Genomic DNA, 23,017 nt, shown 5'->3' on the forward strand with positions numbered 1-23,017 from the left:
GAAACAGTTAACGTTTCAGGTTGATGACCCTTCGTCAGAACTGGAAAAAGCTGGAGATGGAACAGGTTGTTAAGCAAGTGTAGGGGCAGGGAAAGGGGGGAGGGGAGGAAAGAACAAAAGGGAAGGTCTGTGATAGGATGGAAGGCAGGAGAGATTAAGAGACAAAAGGGATGATGGTGCAAGGCAAAAGGAGATGGTAATGGGACAAGTTAAGAAACAAAAGATGGCTCTAGATGAGGTGTAAATGGCAGAATGATCGACAGCTGCCATGTGAGAGAGAGAGTAAAACAAGATGGGGCAGAGGTTATGGTCTGAAATTGTTGAACTCGATGTCGAGTCCAGAAGGCTGTAAAGTGCCTAATCGAAAGATGAGGTGCTGTTCCTCGAGCTTTCGTTGAGCTTCATTGGAACAATGTAAGAGGCCGAGGACCGAGAGGTCAGAGTGGGAGTGGAGCAGAGAATTAAAGTGACTGGCGACCAGAAGCTCGGGGTCACCCTTACGGACTGAACAGAGGTGTTCCGCAAAACGGTCACTCAATCTGCGTTTGATCTCCCCAATGTAGAGGAGACCGCATCCTGAGCAGCAAATACAGTATACTAAATTGCAAGAAGTACAAGTAAATCGCTGTTTCACCTGGAGGGAGTGTTTGGGGCCCTGGACAGTGGGAAGGGAGGAGGTAAAAGGGCAGGTGTTACATCTCCTGTGCTTGCATGGGAAGGTGCCGGGTGAAGGGGAAGGTGTGTTGGAGGTGATAGAGGAGTAGATCAGGGTGTTGCGGAGGGAGCTGTCCCTTCAGAATGCTGAAAGGGGAGATGAGGGGAAGATGTATTTCGTGGTGGTATCATGCTGTAAGTGACGGAAATGGCGGAGGATTATTCGTTGAATGTGGAGGCTGGTGGGGTGAAAGGTGAGGACAAGGGGAACCCTATCATGGTTCCGGGAGGGAGGGGAAGGGGTGAGAGCAGAAGTGCGGGAAATAGAACGGACACGGTCAAGGGGCATGTCAACCACAGTAGAGGAAAAAGGAAGACATGTCGGAAGCACTGGTATGGAAGGTGGCATCATCAGAGCAGATGCAGCAGAGACGGAGAAACTAGGAGATTGGAATAGAGTCCTTACAGGAAGTGGGGTGGGAGGAAGTGTAGTCCAGGTAGCTGTTGGAGTCAGTAGGCTTAAAGTGAAAGTTTGTCAATAGCCTATCCCCAGAGATGGAGACAGAGAAGTCGAGGAAGGGAAGGGAAGAGTCGGAGATGGACCATGTGAAGGTGAGGGAAGGGTGGAATTTGGAGGCAAAGTGAATGAAATTTTCTAGTTCAGGGCGAGAGCAGGAAATGGCACCGATACAGTCATCAGTGTACTGGAAAAAGAGGTGAGGGAGGGGACCTGAGTAGGACAGGAACAAAGAATGTTCCACATATCCCATGAAAAGGCAGGCATTGCTAGGGCCCATGCGGGTTCCCATAGCAACACCTTTAATTTGGAGGAAGTGAGTGGAATCAAAGGAGAAGTTGTTCAATGTGAGAACAAGTTCAGCCAGGCGAAGGAGGGTGGTGGTGGATGGGGACTGTTTGAGCCTCTGTTCAAGGAAGAAGTGGAGCACCCTCAGGCCATCCTGGTGGGGGATGGAGGTGTAGAGGGATTGGCCATCCATAGTGAAAAGGAGACGGTTGCGGCCAGGAAACTGTTAAAGTGGCAGAAGGCGTCGGAAGAGTCGCAGATGTAGGTGGGAAGAGACTTCACAAGGGGAGAAAAAATAGAGTTGAGATAGGAAGAGATAAGTTCCATGGGGCAAGAACAGGCTGAAACGATGGGTCTACCAGGGCAGTCTGTTTGTGGATCTTGGGAAGAAGGTAGAAGCGGGCTGTGCAGAGTTGGGGAACTATGAGGTTGGCAGCCATGGAGGGAAGATCTCCAGAGGAGATGAGGTCAGTGACAATCTTGGAAACGGCGGCTTGATGTTCGGTAGTGGGGTCATGGTCCAGGCGGAGGTAGGAGGAGGTGTCGGAGAGTTGGCGTTCAGCCTCCGCTAGGTAGAGGTTGGTTCGCCAAACAAAACAGCACCACCCTTGTCAGCAGGTTTAATTACAATGTTGGGGTTGAATCTGAGAGAATGGAGTGCTGCAAGTTCAGAGGGAGGTAGGTTGGAGTGGGTGAGGGGAGCAGAGAAATTGAGACAGCCAATGTCACGCCAGCATGTTGCAATAAAAAGATCTAGAGAGGTTAAGAAGCCAGAGAGAGGGGTCCAGGTAGAACGAGAATTCTGAAAACGGGAGAAAGGGTCAGCTGTGCGGGTGGAAGACTCCTGGCCAAAGAAGTGGGCACGGAGACGAAGGCGACGGAAAAAGAGCCCAGCGTCGTGCCGAGCTCGAAATTCATTGAGGTGGGGGCATAAGGGGTTGAAGCTCAGACCTTTGCTAAAGACTGGTCGTTCGAGGTCAGAGAGGGGAAGGTCAGAGGGGATAGTGAAAACACGTCAGGGGGTGAGAGGAAAGTGAAGGGGAAGAAGGTTCCGGAGGGGCTTAAAAACCTGTTCCATCTCCAACTTTTTCCAGTTCTGACAAAGGGTCATCGACCTGAAACGATAACTCTGTTTCTCTCTCCACAGATGCTGACTGACCTGCTGAGTGTTTCCAGCATTTTCTGTTTTTATTGCAAGAGTCATTGCTGCTTTAAAGAGTGGTCATTGAATTACAGAAAACTGAAATCTATTCAAATTCACAAATCTTTGAAAGAAAGAACTTACTCTTATATATAGCACCTTATCACATCACCTAGGACATTCCACAGTGCTGCACGTGCCTAGGACACCCAACGTGTTTCATATACAATGAATTACCTTGAAGTGCAGTTATTACTGCTGTGTAAATGAAATCAATAGCCATTTGGGCATAGCAAGGTCCCACAAACTGCAATAAGATGAATGGTTGGTCAATATGTTAGTGGTGTTGCATGTGGGAGAAGTATTGACCAGGCTACTGGGAGACTTCCCTACAATTTAACATTTCCAAGAGACAGAATCTCTGACAATGCAGAACTCCTACAGTACTGCACTGGTTTTTTAAATTACATTTTATGATCTAGTGTCCATCAAAGTAAAGGATGTCTGAGCTGGGGGAATGGTACACTTTTTCACTTTGGGGAGCTAGTGTCAGCATCAAGCATTCCCAGGTCAGGTGTAGCACAGATTAGATGCAGAACAAAGCCACCCCTGTACTGCCCCAGCAATGTGCCTTAACCCCAGACTGAAAGGAGCACCCCTTAATGCACCAGTGGGACATTTCTATATCCCAAATCAGCTATCTTTGTGGTTTCTCTGAATGAGACCTGTAGTTACGGGATTTATCCTTCTCCCCTTTTTTGAACAGTGGTGTAACATTTGCCACCCTCTGACAGCACTCCCATATCCAAGGAGGATTGAATGATTGCGGCTAGAGCCTATGCTATTTCTACCCTTCCCTCAGCAGCCAAGGATGCATCCCATCTGGACTGGGTGACTTTTCTACTTTATGAAAATTCTACATGGAATGAAAATTTTATGTGTCCACCAATAGGCATTCCTGAAATTCTAGTGAGAACTCTCGCATCTTGTTGGGCCTCTTCCAGACAATTAAAGAAAGTTTATCAGAACTGTTGTTATTAACTGCAGGAAGGAGCAGTCAGTTAGAATATCAACAGATTCTACAGACCCAGTTTACATTAAGTCATTAGCTGCATTTTTATTGCTGTTGTATATCCACGTCCTCTACGTTCCCATATCCTCTCCATTACCAAGACCGCCTACCTCCACCTCCGTAATGTCGCCCATCTCTGCTCCTGCCTCAGCCCATCTGCTGCTGGAACTCTCACCCATGCTTTTGTTACCTCCAGACTCGACTATTCCAATGCTCTCCTGGCCGGCCTCTCATCCTCCACCGTCTGTAAACTTCAGCTTATACAAAACTGCTGTCCTATCCTAACTCGCACCAAGTCCCATTCACCTATCGCTCCTGTGCTCGCTGACCTACATTGGCTCCCGGTCCAGCAACGCATCGAATTTTAAATTCTCATCCTTGTGTTCAAATCTCTCAATGACCTCGCTCTTCCCTATCTCTGTAACCTCCGCCAGCCCTGCAACCCTCCATGAAATCTGTGTTCCTTCAATTCTGGCCTCTTGTGCATCCCCGATTTCCTTCGCCTCACCATTGGCAGCCGTGCGTTTAGGTGTTAAGCTCTGGAATTCTTCCCTAAACCTCTCTGTCTCTCTACTTCTCCGTCTTTAAGACGCTCCTTAAAACCTACCTTTTTGTCCAGTCCTAATATCTCCTTATGTGGCGTGGTTTCAAATTGTGTTTGTTAATGCTCCTGTGAAGCACTGTGGGAAATTTTACTATGTTAAAGGCGCTATATAAATGCAGCTTATTGTTGCGGCGTTAGTACTGCTGGTTCCCGATGTGCAGGTTTTGTGGAGACAGTGGCAACCCTATGTAAACCTAGAGGATATCCTAAGGCAGGTGGCCAGGAAACTGTTTCTGGGTCTTCCCAGCAGTTGACTTTAGTGAATCCGGCAAGTTTATATTGTGATTGCCACCAGCTGTACAAGATTTGTGCATGGGAGCAGTGGCAGTACAACATAATAAAAGCAGCTATAATGTTTACTCTCGCCTTGTTTTTCTTCTTTAACAAATATAGTTCATTGCAAGGTGGATAGTATTTCTTCAGTTCTATTGACAGAAAATGGTGGCTCGTGTTGTCATGCAAATCATGGAATTGAGTTGCTAAACTAACTGACAAGAGTTTGTTTGTGCCTGACAGTCAATGTATTTCTGGCTTCACAATTGAACCAGATGTCAGAAAATCACAGCTGAGTTCATTTTTTTTATTGATCAACAAGTTCCCTGGATGCTATCAGCTCTATATAAACAGGATAGCACAACTACGTGACCCATTTTTGCTAAACAGCCTTAAGCTCAGTTAATAAGTACACTGACATTCTGCTGCTGAACCCTACCTTCATACCTTTGTTACCTCCATTGATCTCCTAACTGGCCTTTCATCCTTCACCCTTCATAAACTTTAGCTCATCCAATTTTGCTGCTGAATCCTATCCTGGACCAAGTTCAGATTACCCATTAACTCCATCCTTGTTGACCTTTGTTGGCTCCTGGTTCCCCAACCCCTCAAATTCAAAATTCTTATCCTTGTGTTTAAATCCATTCATAGCCTCACCCCTCTGTGTCTCTGTAACTCATCTAGCCCTACCACTCAGCGCAAACTTTACATCCAACCCTCCCTTGCCCCACCATTAGCAGCTATGCCTCCAGTGCCTATGTCCCATTCTCTGAAATTACTTCCCTTTAAGGCCCCCCTAATCCTCTTTAGCTTGATGTTCAATTTCCTCAGGCCTCTTTGAAGTGCTTTGGGATATTTTCCTATGTTAAAGGTTCAATACAAATGCAACCAGTAGTAGTAGTGCCCCTAGAGTACTGCACTGTTGAACAAGTTTGTTTTACAAGGCTTGGCAAGAGCATATTTGCAGATTAAGGGCATTCCCTTGCTCCACAGGCTTAATGAGTGAAATAGTATTTAAAACATTTTTTTTTTAATGATTTGTTGTCATTTTCATTTGATCTAACCAATCTGGCATTCACCCAGGTTGATGCAGAAACACTACTTGTTGCTGGTTTTGTTTTTCTTTCTTCCAGTGTTCTCTCTTGCTGCTTCTAATCTCAAGGTGGCAATTTTTGGTGAAGTCAGATTGGTCCTGGACAGGGCTCTTCAATTGTGGGAGGCATCCCTGTTCATAGTATTTACTTTAGCCTTTTAAAATCAATCCCATAACAGCTATTGTGAAAAAATAGACTTTTAACATAATTGGAAAAAAACAGAGTGAGAGAAGGTCCTAGGTTTGATTCTTGGTCTGTGCTGAGTTAACTGGTCTCAGCTGGGGTTGCAGTTGTGTATTATAATAGGCCTCCTGGCAAGTAGGGATTCCCACTCCTGTTCACTATTCAGTGATCCTTTCTGGAAAGTCCATTTCACGTGAGCAGTAGATTGAGGATAGGTTTAGGTTTAGGCTTGGCTGTGATGTGTTCCCTTCCTCCCTTCTTTAACTCAGGGCATCTGGGACCTTGGTGAACAACAGGACAAAAATGGTTTCTCCTTAACCAATGAGATTTAAGGATTGAGAAAATAAACAGGAAGGGCTGACAAGGAGGGTGAATTCGAGTGGGTGAATTCAATGTTAAATCAGGTACAGAAAGAGAGGGAAAGAAATATTGGATTAAGATAGAGAGAAAAAAGAGATAGAAAGAAAAAGTAAGAAAAAATGTTAACTTAAAAATTTGACATGTTTAAAATCTTCAACAACAATTCACTACCTGCAGGAATGAGACTCCGCACTTTTAATTGTTCACCTGAGCAAGAGAGATTGATTGGCAGTCATTGACAATTATCACGTCGTTAAAAGGTACATGCGCTGTTAATTACTAGATTTAACTTTCAGTGGCGAGCTTAATGGGCAATTAATGTGCAAATGCAGCAACTTCATGAAACTCATGGGGAGGTTAAGAGCAAGGTTCTGTTTTTGCGAATTTAACGGCGCAAATTGGCCAGCAACTGGTGACGTTTCGTAATTCACAGGGTATCTCTTCCTCGCAACAAGTTGCTGGCCGACTTACATATTAATAACTGTGTGCATCGTTCAGAGGTTGTTATTTTTTTCAGCAAAATCTGGGCCGTTAATTTGAGAGAAGCAGCTGTCAATTTAGGAAGAGAAAACATTGTAACATATCCTCAGTGATGTGACTAGCTGACTTTGAGCTTACAAAGATTCGGAATTTCTAACTTTACTGTCGTTTAAATACAGGAAAAAATGGAAGGCCTGGTTGGAGGTTTTCCAATTCCTTCCAGTCACGTTGCTTAAAATAGTGAACGTTTAGCAAGAGTAAACATGCTCTACACTTTGCAGTATATACACTTTGCGGTATACATCAGCATGCAGCCAATAATCCATTTTCTTTTTCTTTTTAAAGAAAAGCTGGAGCGTCAGTTTAAAATAGGAAGGGCTTGTGGTTTTTTTGGTGACTTTTTAGTTACACAGGAAAGATGAGTTGGCTACCAGGCTTAGTTTGCTTGGCTGACAGAACTTAACATCTGAGAGTCAGCAACGTGTAGATTTGAGTTATAGATTGTTCACGTTTCATTCCAATGACTTGAATCAAATTTTGACTACAGTGTTTTATTTTGTTTGGTGTAGGTCTTTGTGATCATCATGTCCAGCAGAGGTGGAAAGAAGAAAACGACCAAGATTTCACGGTCTGCAAAAGCCGGGGTTATTTTCCCTGTTGGAAGAATGTTGCGTTACATAAAGAAGGGCCACCCTAAATACAGAATTGGTGTTGGTGCTCCAGTGTACATGGCTGCAGTTCTGGAGTATCTGACTGGTGAGTCAAAAAGTCTTCCAGACTTATGATCAGCCATGATCTCATTGAATGGCGGAGCAGGCTCGAGGGGCCAAATGGCCTACTCCTGCTCCTATCTTCTGTGTTTCTATGAAAGAACAAGTGCTAAACCAGGGTTTTAGCCAAGCATTTCACAGAGACCAAACACAATGGTCGGAGGCTTCCCGTGGCTGAGACCACACCTGGAGTACTGTGTACAATTTTGGTCTCCTTACCTAAGGAAGGATATACTTGCCATAGAGGGAGTGCAACGAAGGTTCACGAGATTGATTCCTGGGATGGCGGGACTGTCGTATGAGAAGAGATTGAGTAAACTAGGCCTGTAATCTCTTGAATTCAGAAGAATGAGAGGGGATCTCATTGTAGCATACAAAATTATTACAGGGCTTGATAGGATGGATGTTGGGAGAATGTTTCCCTTGGCTGGGGAGTCTAGAACCAGGGGCCACAGCCTCAAGATAAAGGGTAGGCCATTCAGGACTGAGATGAGAAGAAATTTCTTCACACACAGGGTGGTGAATCTTTGGAATTCTCTACCCCAAAGGGCTGTGGAGGCTCAATCATTGGGTATCTTCAAAACAGAAGTCGATAAATTTCTGACTAGTAAGAGCATCAAGGGATATGGTGATAGGGCCGGTGAATGGAGTTGAGGCAGAAGATCAGCCATGATCTCATTGAATGGCGGAGCAGGCTCGAAGAGCCGAATGGCCTACTCCTGCTCCTATTTCTTATGTTCTTATCCGCAAATAAAATGCCCGCGTACCTGGTGGTCCGGGAGGAACGGAGATTCGCAAGCACCCCTGGGATCACGTGGGCCGGCCCAACGAATGGAAGAAGGGAATCCCCATTCATGCTTATGGGGATTCCGTATGTATGGAAACCCCATAAGTATGAATGGGAATACCCCAAAAAATACCTCTACATTTCAAATAAAAAAAAAACACATTTAAAATGAATTAAAATGGCATTTAATGAAATATTTAAAACAAAAATGTAATTTTTTGAAAAATAAATGTATATGTTTTAAAGGGGCTAAAAATAAACTTAGCTTATTTCACAGGTTTTTAAATGTATAAATTATTGATAAAATTTTATTTTTCTGTTTTTTAAAACTCTTACGCTGGTAAAAGCAGGCTTTACGCATAACAGGCAGTTAAGTGGCTGTAATCCCCTTCCCGCCTCCAGGAGACGGGACCCGGCGCGGGTCGGGTACCCGCCTCCTGGGAAGATGGCACGGAGGCGGGTTGGGGGCGGGATGGGTACCCACCCCCAGATTCTGCCATTTTCCTGGCAGTCCTGCCTCCAAACCCACCTCCCCAGGGCTGGCAAAATCACCCACTGTGTTTCAGTACAAATTAACAATGCAATTGTATTGTGTGTTAAATAAGAAAGGTTTATGGAGTCGATCTTGACTTTGTGCTATCGTGTAAATTGGGTGATAACGAGTCGGCAGCCTGTTTCACACCTCTCCCGATTTTTAATTCCATTGACTTCACCCATTTTATACTGTTCCACAAAGTCAAGATCTACCCCTAATTTTTTAAGAAAAAATTTCCCAAACACTTTTTCATGAATATTACATCCCTTCAGTACTGAGCAAACAAAACAACTCTCCTTTCTCCTCATCTCCAGCCTTCTTATTTATCACCTTTACTTTCTAAACTACCCGCTGGCTATTTCCAGCAATTCTTGTAATATATTGTCACTCACACTCTCTCTCACACACACATCACTCATTCTCGCACTTATTAAGGAGAGCTTTAAATAGCAGTTACTGAGTGCATAATGACAGGGTACGACAGGCATTTAGTTGGGATTATTGACAAAGCAATTTATTTTATTGTATTGTAGATGATACTGTATTGTAGTTTGGATTCTTTATTTTAATATTATTTCCTTTAAGCAAGGTTACAGTTTATTGCATAAATATAGAGATATATTTTATAGATTCTAACATAGTCAACATGTACACATTAATGTAAAGATAATTGAGTGTTATAATGAGCAATTCAGGTAATTACTACTCACTGAGTGAGATACATGTACTACATGTGAGTCTTCTAGTTGCTGAAGCCCATGCATGCCAGCTTTCCTTTGTTACATATTCTACATTCAGAGCAAGCTGATTCCATTGACTTCGATAACTGAAACAAACTGATTCTCTTTCAGCTGAAATTTTGGAATTGGCTGGTAATGCTGCTAGAGACAACAAGAAAGGAAGAGTTACTCCCAGGCACATCCTACTGGCTATTGCAAATGATGAAGAACTGAATCAGGTATGTCATACCCTGTGGACTTGTTGAGGTTTTCTATAGTTTCCTCATCAAGTATGAAAAAAGTTATTAAAATGAGTTTGGTTTGGTGCATTTGTGAAGGAATAGCCATGATTCAGAGAAATACACGATACCATGAACAGATTTCTAATATTATTAACTAGCTGGGGAGCCCCGCGTTGCGAGGGCAATTTTGGGGCGCGAGGGCAATTTTGGGGCGTTTGGTCTCCCTGCCCCTGTGTGTCCCCCCTCTCCCTGTCATGTCCTCTCCCTGTCCTATCCCTCCCTCCCCTCTCTCCCTCCCCTCTCTCCCTCCCTCCCCTCCCCTCCCTCCCTCCCCTCCCCTCCCCTGTCTCCCTCTCCCTCCCCTCCCCTCCCCCACTCCCCTCTGTCCCTCTCTCCGGCCCCTCCCCCTGCCTAGCGCCTGAGGTCCGGTGCCGTTGCTGAGGTCCCCCGCGTATCGCGCGGCTGATGGACGGCTGCTGCGGGCGGGCGGGCGGCGCATGCGCGGTGAGTGCGGGCGGCGCATGCGCGGTGAGTGCGGGCGGCGCATGCGCGGTCAGTGCGAGCGGCCCGCGGGAGCCGGCAAGGCCGGTAGCGAGCGGGAAACTTCGGGCGGCGCGCCCGCGCTCCGTCCGCGACACCTGAGAGGGGGAAGTAGACAGAGACAGAGAGGGAAGAGGAGAAGGAGAGAGAGGGAAGAGGAGAGAGGGAAGAGGAGAAGGAGAGAGAGGGAAGAGGAGAAGGAGAGAGAGAGAGGGAAGAAAGAGAGAGAGAGAGAGAGAGAATTTTTTTCAGCTTCAGGCCCCGAGTCCCCCCTGCGCGAGGGTGAGGAGGAGGGGGGGCGGTTGCTAAACACAATATAAAACTCAAATAAATTGTTAATTAATTGCCTAACACATAATTGAAATATTTACCTTAGTTCCCTAACACACAGAAAGTGTGGGGGAAAAAATCGTGGAAAATCAAGATGGTGGCCACTCACCTCGGTTCAGAAGGATAAGGCCCGCCCACACACACACCGATTGGTCGACCGGTCAGGTCACCGAAGCGTAGGATTGGTCAATCGTCGAGTCACTCGACACTCAACTGTAGGAAGACCTCGACGTCACACGGTCGCTAATGAGATGCTAATGAGCGGAACGCTGAACGTTTTTGGGATACCGTGGGCGGGATTTTTGTCCGGCCGAAACGTAAATACGCCTATGACCGGTCCGGAATCGCAAGCTTTCTTTTGAGGCGACGCGCGCGTCGGTACGCTCTGTAACTTCCAAATGTATAGAGACCAGGCGGACAGACAGACAGACAGACAGACAGACATCGGGACAGACAGAAGAGCCGCTTTATATATATAGACTAGCTGGGGAGCCCCGCGTTGCGAGGGCAATTTTGGGGCGCGAGGGCAATTTTGGGGTGTTTGGTCTCCCTGCCCCTGTGTGTCCCCCCTCTCCCTGTCATGTCCTCTCCCTGTCCTATCCCTCCCTCCCCTCTCTCCCTCCCCTCCCTCCCTCCCTCCCCTCCCCCCCCTCCCCTCCCCTCTCTCCCTCCCCTCCCCTCTCTCCCTCCCCTCCCCTCTCTCCCTCCCCTCCCCTCCCTCCCTCCCCTGTCTCCCTCTCCCCCCCACCCCTCCCCTCCCCACTCCCCCACTCCCCTCTGTCCCTCTCTCCGGCCCCTCCCCCTGCCTAGCGCCTGAGGTCCGGTGCCGTTGCTGAGGTCCCCCGCGTATCGCGCGGCTGATGGACGGCCGCTGCGGGCGGGCGGGCGGCGCATGCGCGGTGAGTGTGGGCGGCGCATGCGCGGTGAGTGCGGGTGGCGCATGCGCGGTGAGTGCAGGCGGCGCATGCGCGGTCAGTGCGAGCGGCCCGCGGGAGCCGGCAAGGCCGTTAGCGAGCGGGAAACTTCGGGCGGCGCGCCCGCGACACCTGAGAGGGGGAAGTAGAGAGAGACAGAGAGGGAAGAGGAGAAGGAGAGAGAGGGAAGAGGAGAGAGGGAAGAGGAGAAGGAGAGAGAGGGAAGAGGAGAAGGAGAGAGAGAGAGGGAAGAAAGAGAGAGAGAGAGAAATTTTTTCAGCTTCAGGCCCCGAGTCCCCCCTGCGCGAGGGTGAGGAGGAGTGGGGGGGGGTTGCTAAACACAATATAAAACTCAAATAAATTGTTAATTAATTGCCTAACACATAATTGAAATATTTACCTTAGTTCCCTAACACACACAAAGTGTGGGGGAAAAAATCGTGGAAAATCAAGATGGCGGCCACTCACCTCAGTTCAGAAGGATAAGGCCCGCCCACACACGCACCGATTGGTCGACCGGTCAGGTCACCGAAGCGTAGGATTGGTCAATCGTCGAGTCACTCGACACTCAACTGTAGGAAGACCTCGACGTCACACGGTCGCTAATGAGATGCTAATGAGCGGAATGCTGAACGTTTTTGGGATACCGCGGGCGGGATTTTTGTCCAGCCGAAACGTAAATACGCCTATGACCGGTCCGGAATCGCAAGCTTTCTTTTGAGGCGACGCGCGCGTCGGTACGCTCTGTAACTTCCAAACGTATAGAGACCAGGCGGACAGACAGACATCGGGACAGACAGAAGAGCCGCTTTATATATATAGATAAAAGACATACTGGGTTTAAAAGACACAAGTCTCAGCAGACAGGCTGTAAACAGAAATACAGGCTTCTGAGATAAGATCAGTTGATAACAAAGGGTGTAAACAGGCTTTGAAATGGGAAAGGGATATTGATCAAGAAACTAAGACCCTATTGAGAAGCAAACCATTGGTGCTTCCGAAGAGTCTAGAGTTTGGAACGAACACAATGAGAATGCCCAGTTTAAAGTGTGAAGAGCTAACACGTAAAACGGAAATACAAACATTAAAAGAGGCATGTGCCTTTGAAACATGACATCAAGTAAAGAAACCTGCTGGTCAAATAGTTTTATGTTAAACTTGGATGACAGGAAACATGATTAAATATGCAACTAATTGCGATAGCTAAAAATGCATGAACCACCCTGGTCAAAGTGTCTTTAATTTAGATATAGTAAAAACCATACCAACAAGACTTTGAAGATATGACTTCAATAGATACACCAAGCAATTGCATTGTGTTTGTATTGAACTTGGAGAATAAGGGGAGACACAATGGCCTCGATTTTCATTGAGCCGTGGAGGCAGACTTGGAGGCATGCGGGGGGGTTAAAATCGCAAAAAACTGGCGGGCGGGACCGCCCCCCCCCGGCCTGGTTCCCGACTCCGAGCAATTTTAACTCAGTCGTGTCTGATGGTCCTGACTCTGTCCCACATCCAACAGGCGGAACTGGTCGTTAAGGCCCTTAACAACCACTAAATGGCCTCTATAATCCTATTTTGAAAGGCCCTTGTGAATTTAACTCTTTTCCCATGTGAAACACGCCTGGTGGGAAACACAAATGTGAAACCTGGCGGGAGCACTATTGGATTGCTGACTATCAACTGCAAGTCAACCATTAAAGAGGAGATTTGATCAGCCATGATTTGCAGGTGGCAGGACTTAGTGGTCTCAGGTCTGGGGCAACTTTTAGAAGGCTTAACCACACCTGTGGAAGGTTGGAGCCTCACACCCATCTCCAGCGTGACCTCCTGGGAAACTCTTCTCGCCACCTTCACTCAGCGCTTCCTCAACGGAGGCATATACCAGAAGCATGGGAGCAATTTATTTCCTTCCCATCTGGGCATTAGAGGAGCTCGAGCACCAGGCGCGGCAGCAGCAGAACCAGGAACAACAGCAGCACCAGCAACAGCAGGAGCGCCAGGCTGCTGCTCACCCACCTATGGCTGCATAGGCCAGAAGGGGCCAGCGCCTGGAAGCCCATCGGTGTAGGAGATACCCCCCAAACAGGGTCCACAGACGTAGGGTCAGCTACCTCAACATGTCTGAGCAGCAGTGCCAAAGGCGGCTTCGACTTTCGCGAGAGGTAGTGACTGACATCTGCGCAATGCTACAGCAAGACCTGCTGCCCAGAGGACCAGGTGGACAAGCATTACCAGTGGCCATCAAAGTCACCACCGCACTCAACTTTTTGGCCTCAGGCTCATTCCAGGGATCAGCAGCAGACATCAGCAGCATCTCCCAGGCGGCCGCACACACTTGCATCACGCAGGTAACCGATGCCCTTTTTGCCCTCGTGCACAATCACATCCATTTCACCAAGGATCGAGCAAGTGTCACGGCGCGAGCGGTTGGATTAGTTCACCTGGCAGGCTTTCCAAGGGTGCAGGGCGTCGTTGACTGCACACATGACTGCACACTGCACCCCATCACAATCCAGGTATTTTTGTCAACCGCAAGGGCTTCCACTCCCTCAACGTTCAGCTGGTGTGTTACCACAAGAAGGAAATTTTGCATGTTTGTGCCATGTACCCTGGCAGTTGCCATGATGCCTTCATACTGTGCCAGTCTAGTGTGCCTCCGCTATTCAGTCCGCCAGACCAACTTAATGGATGGCTACTTGGAGACAAGGGCTATCCCCTGAGGGCGTGGCTAATGACGCCATTGAGGAGACCATCCAACGAAGCAGAGGAGCGCTACAACTCCAGCCACATTTCCACCAGATCCATTATCAAGCAAACCATCGGTTTGCTGAAGATGCGCTTCAGATGCCCGGATAGATCAGGTGGAGCCCTTGTAAGGGGTTTTCGATCGCCGAGGTCTCCCTCTCTCTAGAGGCCTCGCTCTCTTGCACAGTAATACACCGAGTGGTTCGACCCACTCACCCCTTAGGTTCCATACACTGGACTTTGAGGCAGGAACTGCAATGCAGAGAATACTCTATAGACCAAGTTTAATGAAACAAAATGAAATTTTATTGTATGGAGGAAAAATTAAATATAAGCCAAACAAGGTACATGGGAGAGAAAAACAAATCATAATACGGTACTAACCAACATATCTACAGGCATATTATGTTTTACAAAGTTCATCCTGAAATAGGGAAACACACGGAACATCAAGGGACAAAAACTAATTGTTAAATTATACCCAAAATGCCCACCCCCTAAACCTAGCTAGATTAGATTATGAGGGGCCAGAAACATGCTCACCAATCCCAGTTAGAAACATAGAGATTTTGAAGTCTGCGTTTTGGTCCTCTCAGGCGTCTTGTCTCCATGTGGTCGTTGGGCTGTAGGAGCAGCGAGCTGCTCAAGCTGATGGCTCCTTCTCTTCAGCAAGACGCGCTGACCATCATTTCACCCGCAGCTCATTTTTCTCCGTACTCCTACACACGACGCTGTAGGGCGTTTCGTCTTCTCTTCTTCTCGTCAACGGCCCGGGGGTTTTGTCGACGATCTCCCGATGACTACCCCGGGTTTCGTCTTCTCTTCTTCTCGTCAACGGCCCAGTGTTTTTCTCGATGATCTCCCGATGACTACCCCAGGTCTCGTCGTCGTCTTCTTCTCGTCAACGGCCCGGGGTTTTTGTCGATGATCTCCCAACGACTACCCCAGGTCTCGTCGTCTTCTTCTTTGAACCACCTTCTCCGATGTCAAGCCTTCCCAAGGCTAAGAAGCGTACCGAAAGCTGCAAACGCTGTGAAAGCTCCCAAAAAGCTAAAAAGCTACCGATGGCTACCCAGGGACTCCAGTTATACTTTTTCATGGAGGCCCTTATCTCCCGCCAAATCAAGGTTAGTCTTTGTTTAACTTTTGGCGGGCTTGTAGCACAGTGGGGTAGTCTTTGTTTTTAAAGTATCTTCGGGATGGCCGGTAACTGCCATCTCTGGTCTGGAACGACCCTGTATTGCCTTTAATATCCCTCTTCGAACTTGAATCTGTTCCCCTTTGTCTGGGTAAACATTTAGATGACCTTTATCTACAGGCCGATCTGATCGGATCTGCATCCAATCTATATGTATGGGGCTCTGTCTGGTTTCGTTTTCCCTGAAACTGCCTTCCAGAACCTACTGTGGGCTGAATCCACAAAAGCTGTCTGGGGACTGCAGGAACCATTTTAAAGTGTCCCAAAAGCTGGTCACAGGGTCTGGTGGCCATTTTGTGTGTCCCTTTTTCTGGGCTCCTTTTTAAAACAGTCTTTAAAAATTAAGGCCTTTTCTGCCAATAGACCCTTATAGGACAATGTTCAATTTTGCGAATTCTACACCCTACAGTACTCAGCAGCCAGGGTCTCCAGAATCGTCATGGTTTGCTGTGCACTTCACAACATGGCACAGCGTCATGGCTTGCAGATTGCTGAGGACCAAGTGGCTCCTCACATATCCTCCTCAGATGAGGAGGAGGAGGAGGAGGAGGAGTGCGAAAATGAACATCCTGCAGAGGCCCATCAACCAGCGGCAGCATTATGCGAGAACATTGCTGCCCGGGATGCAAGGAACGCACTCATCCTGGCCAGATTTGCTTAGCCTAGTCAATCAAACACTTTTGCCTCACTGCTTCTTACCAGAGCTTTGACAATGGCTAAGAACCAGAGGATTCCTAGCACTCTGAGCACCATACTGACAGTTGCAAGTATGCCTAAGCCCTCAATGTGGAAGTCCCACTAGCGAAATGACAGACGCCACAACTGCAACATTTGCCATCAGAATTTTTATGTTCAATAACGACACGATGGCATTTTTACAATAAACACAAAATTGCACCCAAGTGACTACCCTTGTGACTATTTGTGCAGAATTTTCCTCTTACGCATGCTCCTACGTGATGCCTCCCCTGTGGCTTCAGCAGATGTGGAGGCCCCTTGCTCACTTTCCTGCTGCTCCTGTCTCGACGCCTTTGGCGGGCGTCCTCTGGGGTTGCGAGCCTGTGAGGGCTCATCAACAGTCTGCTGTTCCTGCGGCTGTGCAGGGGTTGAGACGTCTATCTCACTTGGGAGTAGACTCCGGTGGGGTACTGACCGAGGGCTCTGCAGTGGCATGGAAGTGTGAGCGCTTGGAGAGGAGCCCCCACTTCCTTGAGGTCTGCCACCAACCTCCCTCTCATGGATCAGGTCCCCCTCAGCACCTGCAAGTGGCTGGAGAGCACCTTGCTGCACATCAGGGGGGCCATGGGGACCCGTATCTGCAATGGCAGTCCTACTCAGAAGGACCTCCATGAAGGTCTGGTTTCTCTGTTCAATAGATGCCCATCGCTCCTCAAGAGATGTCATTCTATTCTGAACAATGACCATGTTTTCCATACCCTGGCGACTAAGCTCCTCCATGGCCATAGCCATCCTCTCCTCTACCATAACCACCCTCTCCTCTACAGTAGCCAGCCTTACCACGGAGGTAGCAATCCTATCCACGGAGGTAGCCATCCTTTCCGTGGTGATGTGTTCATGCGCCAATGACTCCACAAAGGCTCTGCTCATGGCCGCTATGGACTCCTCCATTCGCTCCACACTCGCAGTGACCCTAGAGCCAAAACCTGCCAGAGACTCCTGCATCTGTGCCTGGAGTTCCATCACCTCTGATCTTATGGATGGACCCAGAGGCTTGACTAATCTACTGGAATTTTTTGAGGATGTAACTGGTAAAATAGATAAAGGAGAACCAGTGGATGTGGTGTACAGTATTTGGATTTTCAAAAGGCTTTCGATAAGGTCCCGCATAAGAGATTAGCATGTAAAATTAAGGCACATGGGATTGGGGGCAAGGTATTGACTTGGATAGAGAACTGGTTGGCAGACAGAAAGCAAAGAGTTGGAATAAACGGCTCTTTTTCCGAGTGGCAGGCAGTGACTAGTGGAGTACCGCAGGGATCGGTCCTTGGACCCCAGCTATTCACAATATATATTAATGATCTGGACGAGGGAACTAGATGTAATATCTCCAAGTTTGCAGACGACACAAAGCTGGGTGGGCGTGTGTGCTGTGAGGAGGATGCCGAGAAACTCCAGTATGATTTGGACAGGTTGGGCAGAAGCATGGCAGATGCAATATAACGTGGATAAATGCGAGGTTATCCACTTTGGTGTCAAAAACAGGAAGGCAGATTATTATCTAAATGGCAATAGATTGGGAGAAGGGGAAGTGCAACAAGACCTGGGCGTCCTTGTGCACCAGTCGCTGAAAGTAAGCATGCAGGTGCAGCAGGTGGTTAAGAAGGCAAATGGTATGTTGGCCTTCGTAGCGAGAGGGTTTGAGTACAGGAACAAGGATGTCTTGTTGCAGTTGTACAGGGCCTTGGTGAGGCCACACCTTGAGTATTGTGTGCAGTTTTGGTCGCCTTATCTGAGGAAGGATGTTCTTGCCATGGAGGGAGTGTAGCGAAGATTCACCAGACTGATACCTGGGATGGCAGGAATGACGTATGAGGAGAGATTGGGTTGATTGGGCTTGTACTCGCTGGAGTTTAGAAGAATGAGAGGGGATCTCATCGAAACTTATAAAATTCTAACAGGACTAGGCAGACTAGATGCTGGAAGGATGTTCCTGATGGTCGGGGAGTCCAGAACCAGGAGTCACAATCTAAGGATAAGGGGTAAGCCATTTAGGACAGAGATGAGGAGGACTTTCTTCACCCAGAGAGTGGTGAACCTGTGGAATTCTCTGCCAAAGAAGGCAGTAGAGGCCAATTCATTAAATATATTCAAGAAAGAGTTGGATATATTTCTTAAGGCTAAAGGGATCAAGGGATATGGAGAGAAGGCAGGAACAGGGTACTGAATTTGGATGATCAGCCATGATCGCATTGAATGGCGGAGCAGGCTCGAGGGGCCGAATGGCCTACTCCTGCTCCTATCTTCTATGTTTCAGAGGGTCGACATGCTGCTGAGCCGAACTGGCAGAGTCCTGTGCCCTCTGACTAGGACTCTCCACTGCTGTCCCTGTCTCCACAATCTGCTGATGCTCACTTGTGAGCTGTGATACACCAGGTGACAACACTATTCTATGTCCCAAAAGTCCCACCAAGGTGTGAGTGTCTGCGCTGGTGCTGGGTGCGCTGAATTCTGCTGACGCTGTGCCCTCAGAGGTTGCAACTTCCTCTGAGAAGTCTGGCTGCTCAGCCTCTTCTTCCTGGCTAGGGGGAACGGATGCTTGTGATGGTCCTGTGGGGGAGTAAAGGAAAGAGTCAGAGATGTGATAACAAGGCTACATGCACATAGCTTTTTGCAGATGCTCATAAGTCCATCTGTTACAGCTTCACAATCATTATCAGCGACTCATGCAATGTCAAAGAGAGAGATGGGAAACTTTTCTGTCACCAGCTTGCTGTGTTACACCTATCTGTCCGTCCCCCACGCACGAATCATCCTCTATTCCCATAATTTCCAGGACGGCCTCCTCCCACGGGGTCAAGTGGGCTATTGAGGCTGTCCCTCCTCCTGTCCTGGCTCGCTCTCTTTTGTTGTGAGCTCTCTTTTCCTGCAATGAGGGAGACAAGTGGAGGTTGAGTGAGAATGAAGGCGTGAGTGTAGAGATCGCATAGCATAGTTACTTAGAAGGAGACAAAGATTGAGTGAGGTGGCAAGACCAAGGGCCCTCCCTGTGTGTTGTCAGGAGTTTTTCAGAGCTTCAGAGTGATAGGGAGTGTGAGGGCTGCATAGTCGAATAGTTAGGTGAATGTTCCCATAGAGAGAGAGGGAATGGTTAAGGGTGCATGGATGTCAGTGTCAAGTGGGATGTGGAGGAAGAGATTGCTAAAGCTAAGTGCTGGTGAGGAAAGGCAATGGGGATCAGATTGAGAGTGATGGGAAATTCATGCTCACTTTTCCAGTGCGCTGAAAGTCATGAAATCTCTTCCTGCACTGAATCCAGGTTCTGCGGGTAGCCGAAAAGGCGTTGACCTCCTCTGCCTCTTGCAGCCACACAGCCTTTGTCTGCTTCTTCCTCCCTGATGAAGGGAAGAGCACCTCCTTGTGAGCTGTTGCTCCCTCCACTAAAGCCTGCAGGGCAACGTCGTCGAACCGGGGAGCAGACCTCGGTCTTCTCTGGCCATTCTGCTTCCAGCTCAGTGTATCAGCAAATGCCAAAAGGTTGGCAGTATGCAGACCTTAAATGCAGCAGCAATGATGACGTCATCGGAGGTGACTTTCAGACTGGAGAAACTCATTTGCCATGGGTTCCCACACGCTGCAACTTAATTGGGCAATTTAGTTAAAATTTCATCAATCTCCCACATCGAATTGGGGTAGCATTGCTGGTAAAGGAGGGGATTAATGCAATGGAAAGGAAGGATATTAACTCGGATGAAACGGAATCTGTATGGGTAGAAATGAGAAATAGCAAGGGGAGGAAAACGTTAGTGGGTGTGATATATAGGCCTCCAAATAGTAATATGGAGGTGAGGGAAGGCATAAAAAGGGAAATTAGAGAAGCGTGCGATAAGAGCACAGCTGTCATCATGGGTGACTTTAATTTACATATTGATTGGACTACCCAAATTAGTAAAAATTCTGAGGAGGAGGAATTCCTGGAATGTTTTCGGGACGGTTATCTGGACCAATATGTCGAGGAGCCAACTCGAGATCAGGCCATTTTAGACTGGGTATTGTGCAATGAGAAGGGACTTATCAGCAATCTTCTTGTACGAGGCCCCTTGGGTCAGAGCGATCATAATATGATCGAGCTCTCAGTCGAGATGGAGAGTGAGGAAATTGAATCAGAGACTAAGGTCCAGAACTTAAATAAAGGGAATTACGAGGGTATGAGACGGGAATTGGGTAAGATTGATTGGGTGGTGTTTCTGGGGGGATTGACAGTGGATAGACAATGGCAAGCATTCAAAGATAGAATGGAAGAATTCCAGAACATGTTTATACCGGTTTGGCATAAAAATAAACCTAAAAAGGTGACTCAACCGTGGATAACGAGGGAAATTAGGGACAGCATAAAATCAAAAAAAAGGGCATATCAACTGGCAAAAAAAAGCACCAGACCGGAAGATTGGGGGCAGTACAGGATACAGCAAAAGAGGACAAAGGGATTAATCAGGAAGGGGAAAATAGAATACGAAAGTAAACTTGCAGCAAACATAAAGACAGACTGCAAAAGCTTTTATCGGTATATCAGGAGGAAAAGACTGGTAAAATCCCAAGTCGGTCCCTTGCAGTCCGATTCGGGAGAATATATAATGGAGAATAAGGAAATGGCAGACCAATTAAACTCATACTTTGGTTCTGTATTCACAAAGGAGGACACAAATAACCTCCCAGGAATATCGGCAAACATAGGGACTAATGAGAGGGAGGAGCTGACAGAAATTAGTATCTCTAGGGATATGGTGTTGGGTAAGTTGAGGGGACTGAAGGCCGACAAATCCCCGGGGCCTGATAAACTACATCCTAGGGTACTTAAGGAGGTGGCCCTGGAGATAGCAGATGCTCTAAGGATCATCTTCCGGAACTCCATTGACTCGGGAACAGTACCCGTGGATTGGAGGGTAGCTAATGTTACCCCAATATTTAAAAAGGGGGGTAGAGAGAAAGCAGGGAATTATAGACCAGTAAGCCTTACATCGGTTGTGGGCAAAATGCTAGAGTCCATTATTAAGGATAAAATAGCGGAGCACTTGACAAATGGGGAAAGGATCGGACAGAGTCAACATGGATTTACAAAGGGTAAATCGTGTTTGACTAATCTGCTGGAATTTTTTGAGGAAGTAACTGGTAAAATAGATGGGGGAGAGCCAGTGGATGTGGTGTACCTTGACTTCCAGAAAGCCTTCGATAAGGTTCCACACAAAAGATTATCATGCAAAATTAAGGCTCATGGGATTGGGGGCAAAGTATTAACGTGGATAGAGAACTGGCTGGCGGATAGAAAACAGAGAGTTGGAATAAACGGCTCGTTTTCGGAGTGGCAGGCAGTGACCAGCGGGGTGCCGCAAGGATCTGTCCTGGGACCCCAGCTGTTCACAATATATATAAATGATCTGGATCAGGGAATTGGATGCAATATTTCCAAATTCACTGACGACACTAAACTAGGAGGAGGGGTGGGCTCTGATGAGGATGTCAGGAGGCTACAGTGCGATTTGGACAGGTTGGGGGACTGGGCGGATACGTGGCAGATGCACTATAATGTGGATAAATGCGAGGTTATCCACTTTGGGGGTAAAAACAGGAGGGTGGATTATTATCTAAATGGCAATAGATTGGGAGATGGGGAAGTGCAGAGGGACCTGGGTGTTCTTGTGCACCAGTCACTGAAGGAGAGCATGCAGGTGCAACAGGCGATTAAGAAGGCAAATGGTATGTTGGCCTTCATATCAAGGGGGTTCGAGTATAGGAATAGGGATACCTTACTACAGCTGTACAAGGTGCTGGTGAGACCACATCTGGAGTATTGTGTACAGTTTTGGTCACCCCATCTGCGGAAGGATGTTCTTGCCATGGAAAGAGTGCAGCGGCGATTCACCAGGCTGATACCTGGAATGGCGGGAATGACCTACGAGGAGAGATTGAATAGTTTGGGCTTGTACTCACTGGAGTTTAGAAGATTGAGAGGGGATCTCATCGAAACATATAAAATTATGGCAGGCCTGGACAGGCTGAATTCAGAGAGAATGTTTCCAATGGCAGGGGAGCACAGAACCAGGGGCCACAGTCTAAAAATAGCGGGCAAATCATTTAAAACAGAGATGAGGAAGAATTTCTTCACTCAAAGAGTGGTGAGCCTGTGGAATTCCCTGCCACAGAGGGCTGTGAAGGCTAATTCAATAAATATTTTCAAGAGAGAATTGGATATATTTCTGAAGGCTAAGGGGATTAAGGGTTACGGAGAAAAGGCGGGGACGGGGTACTGAACTGGTAAGATCAGCTATGATCTCAGACGAAGATCAGCCATGATCTCATTGAATGGCGGAGCAGGCTCGAAGGGCCGAATGGCCTACTCCTGTTCCTATCTCTATGTTTCTATGTTTCTATGAATTAGATTCGTGTGGATAACACGAAATGCGGATTACACGACACCAACCCGCACCTGAATGAAAATCCAGCCCCTTGTATCATTTCTGTGGTGTCCAGTTGGTACATCATTCATCCTTTGAACAGGTGGACACTTGGTTTGATCTGATCATTTTAATATTTAGTGGAAATAAGTATGAAAATGGTTTATTGTAAAAGTGGAATCGTACCTCTAACTCTTAACCTCTCCCTGTAGCTGCTGAAAGGTGTCACTATTGCTAGTGGAGGTGTCTTACCTAACATTCATCCAGAACTATTGTCTAAGAAGCGAGGATCCAAAGGAAAGCTCGAAGCCATCATCACCCCACCCCCAGCAAAAAAAGCAAAGTCCTCACAATCTACGAAGAAAACTGGAGGAAAGAAAGGCAAAAAGGGGGCAGGAAAAGGAGGGGCTAAGGTAAAACTAAAAAAACACACTTTTT

General features: G+C 47.5%; 1 protein-coding gene across 6 annotated transcripts in view; it reads left to right on the top strand.

The window, feature by feature from the left end:
• macroh2a1 (macroH2A.1 histone) overlaps positions 1 to 23,017 on the top strand; it is a 111,687-nt gene that overhangs the window by 41,013 nt on the left and 47,657 nt on the right. For 5 of the 6 annotated variants that reach the window (XR_015079345.1, XM_085995646.1, XM_085995645.1 and 2 more), the window contains 3 exons: positions 7,236 to 7,422; positions 9,610 to 9,716; positions 22,792 to 22,992. Coding sequence is in view for 5 of the 6 variants with exons in the window: in XM_085995646.1 (XP_085851772.1) it covers positions 7,251 to 7,422; positions 9,610 to 9,716; positions 22,792 to 22,992 (480 nt within the window). In the remaining variant the exon portion in view is untranslated. Of the gene's footprint in view, positions 1 to 6,363; positions 6,447 to 7,235; positions 7,423 to 9,609; positions 9,717 to 22,791; positions 22,993 to 23,017 lie in introns of all 6 variants that reach the window. The other variant, XM_085995643.1, reaches the window with a different exon arrangement.

The sequence above is a fragment of the Somniosus microcephalus genome, chromosome 8 (assembly GCF_052327205.1).
Source record: "Somniosus microcephalus isolate GS21.2 chromosome 8, FLI_Smic_1.0, whole genome shotgun sequence".
Classification (NCBI taxonomy): domain Eukaryota; kingdom Metazoa; phylum Chordata; class Chondrichthyes; order Squaliformes; family Somniosidae; genus Somniosus; species Somniosus microcephalus.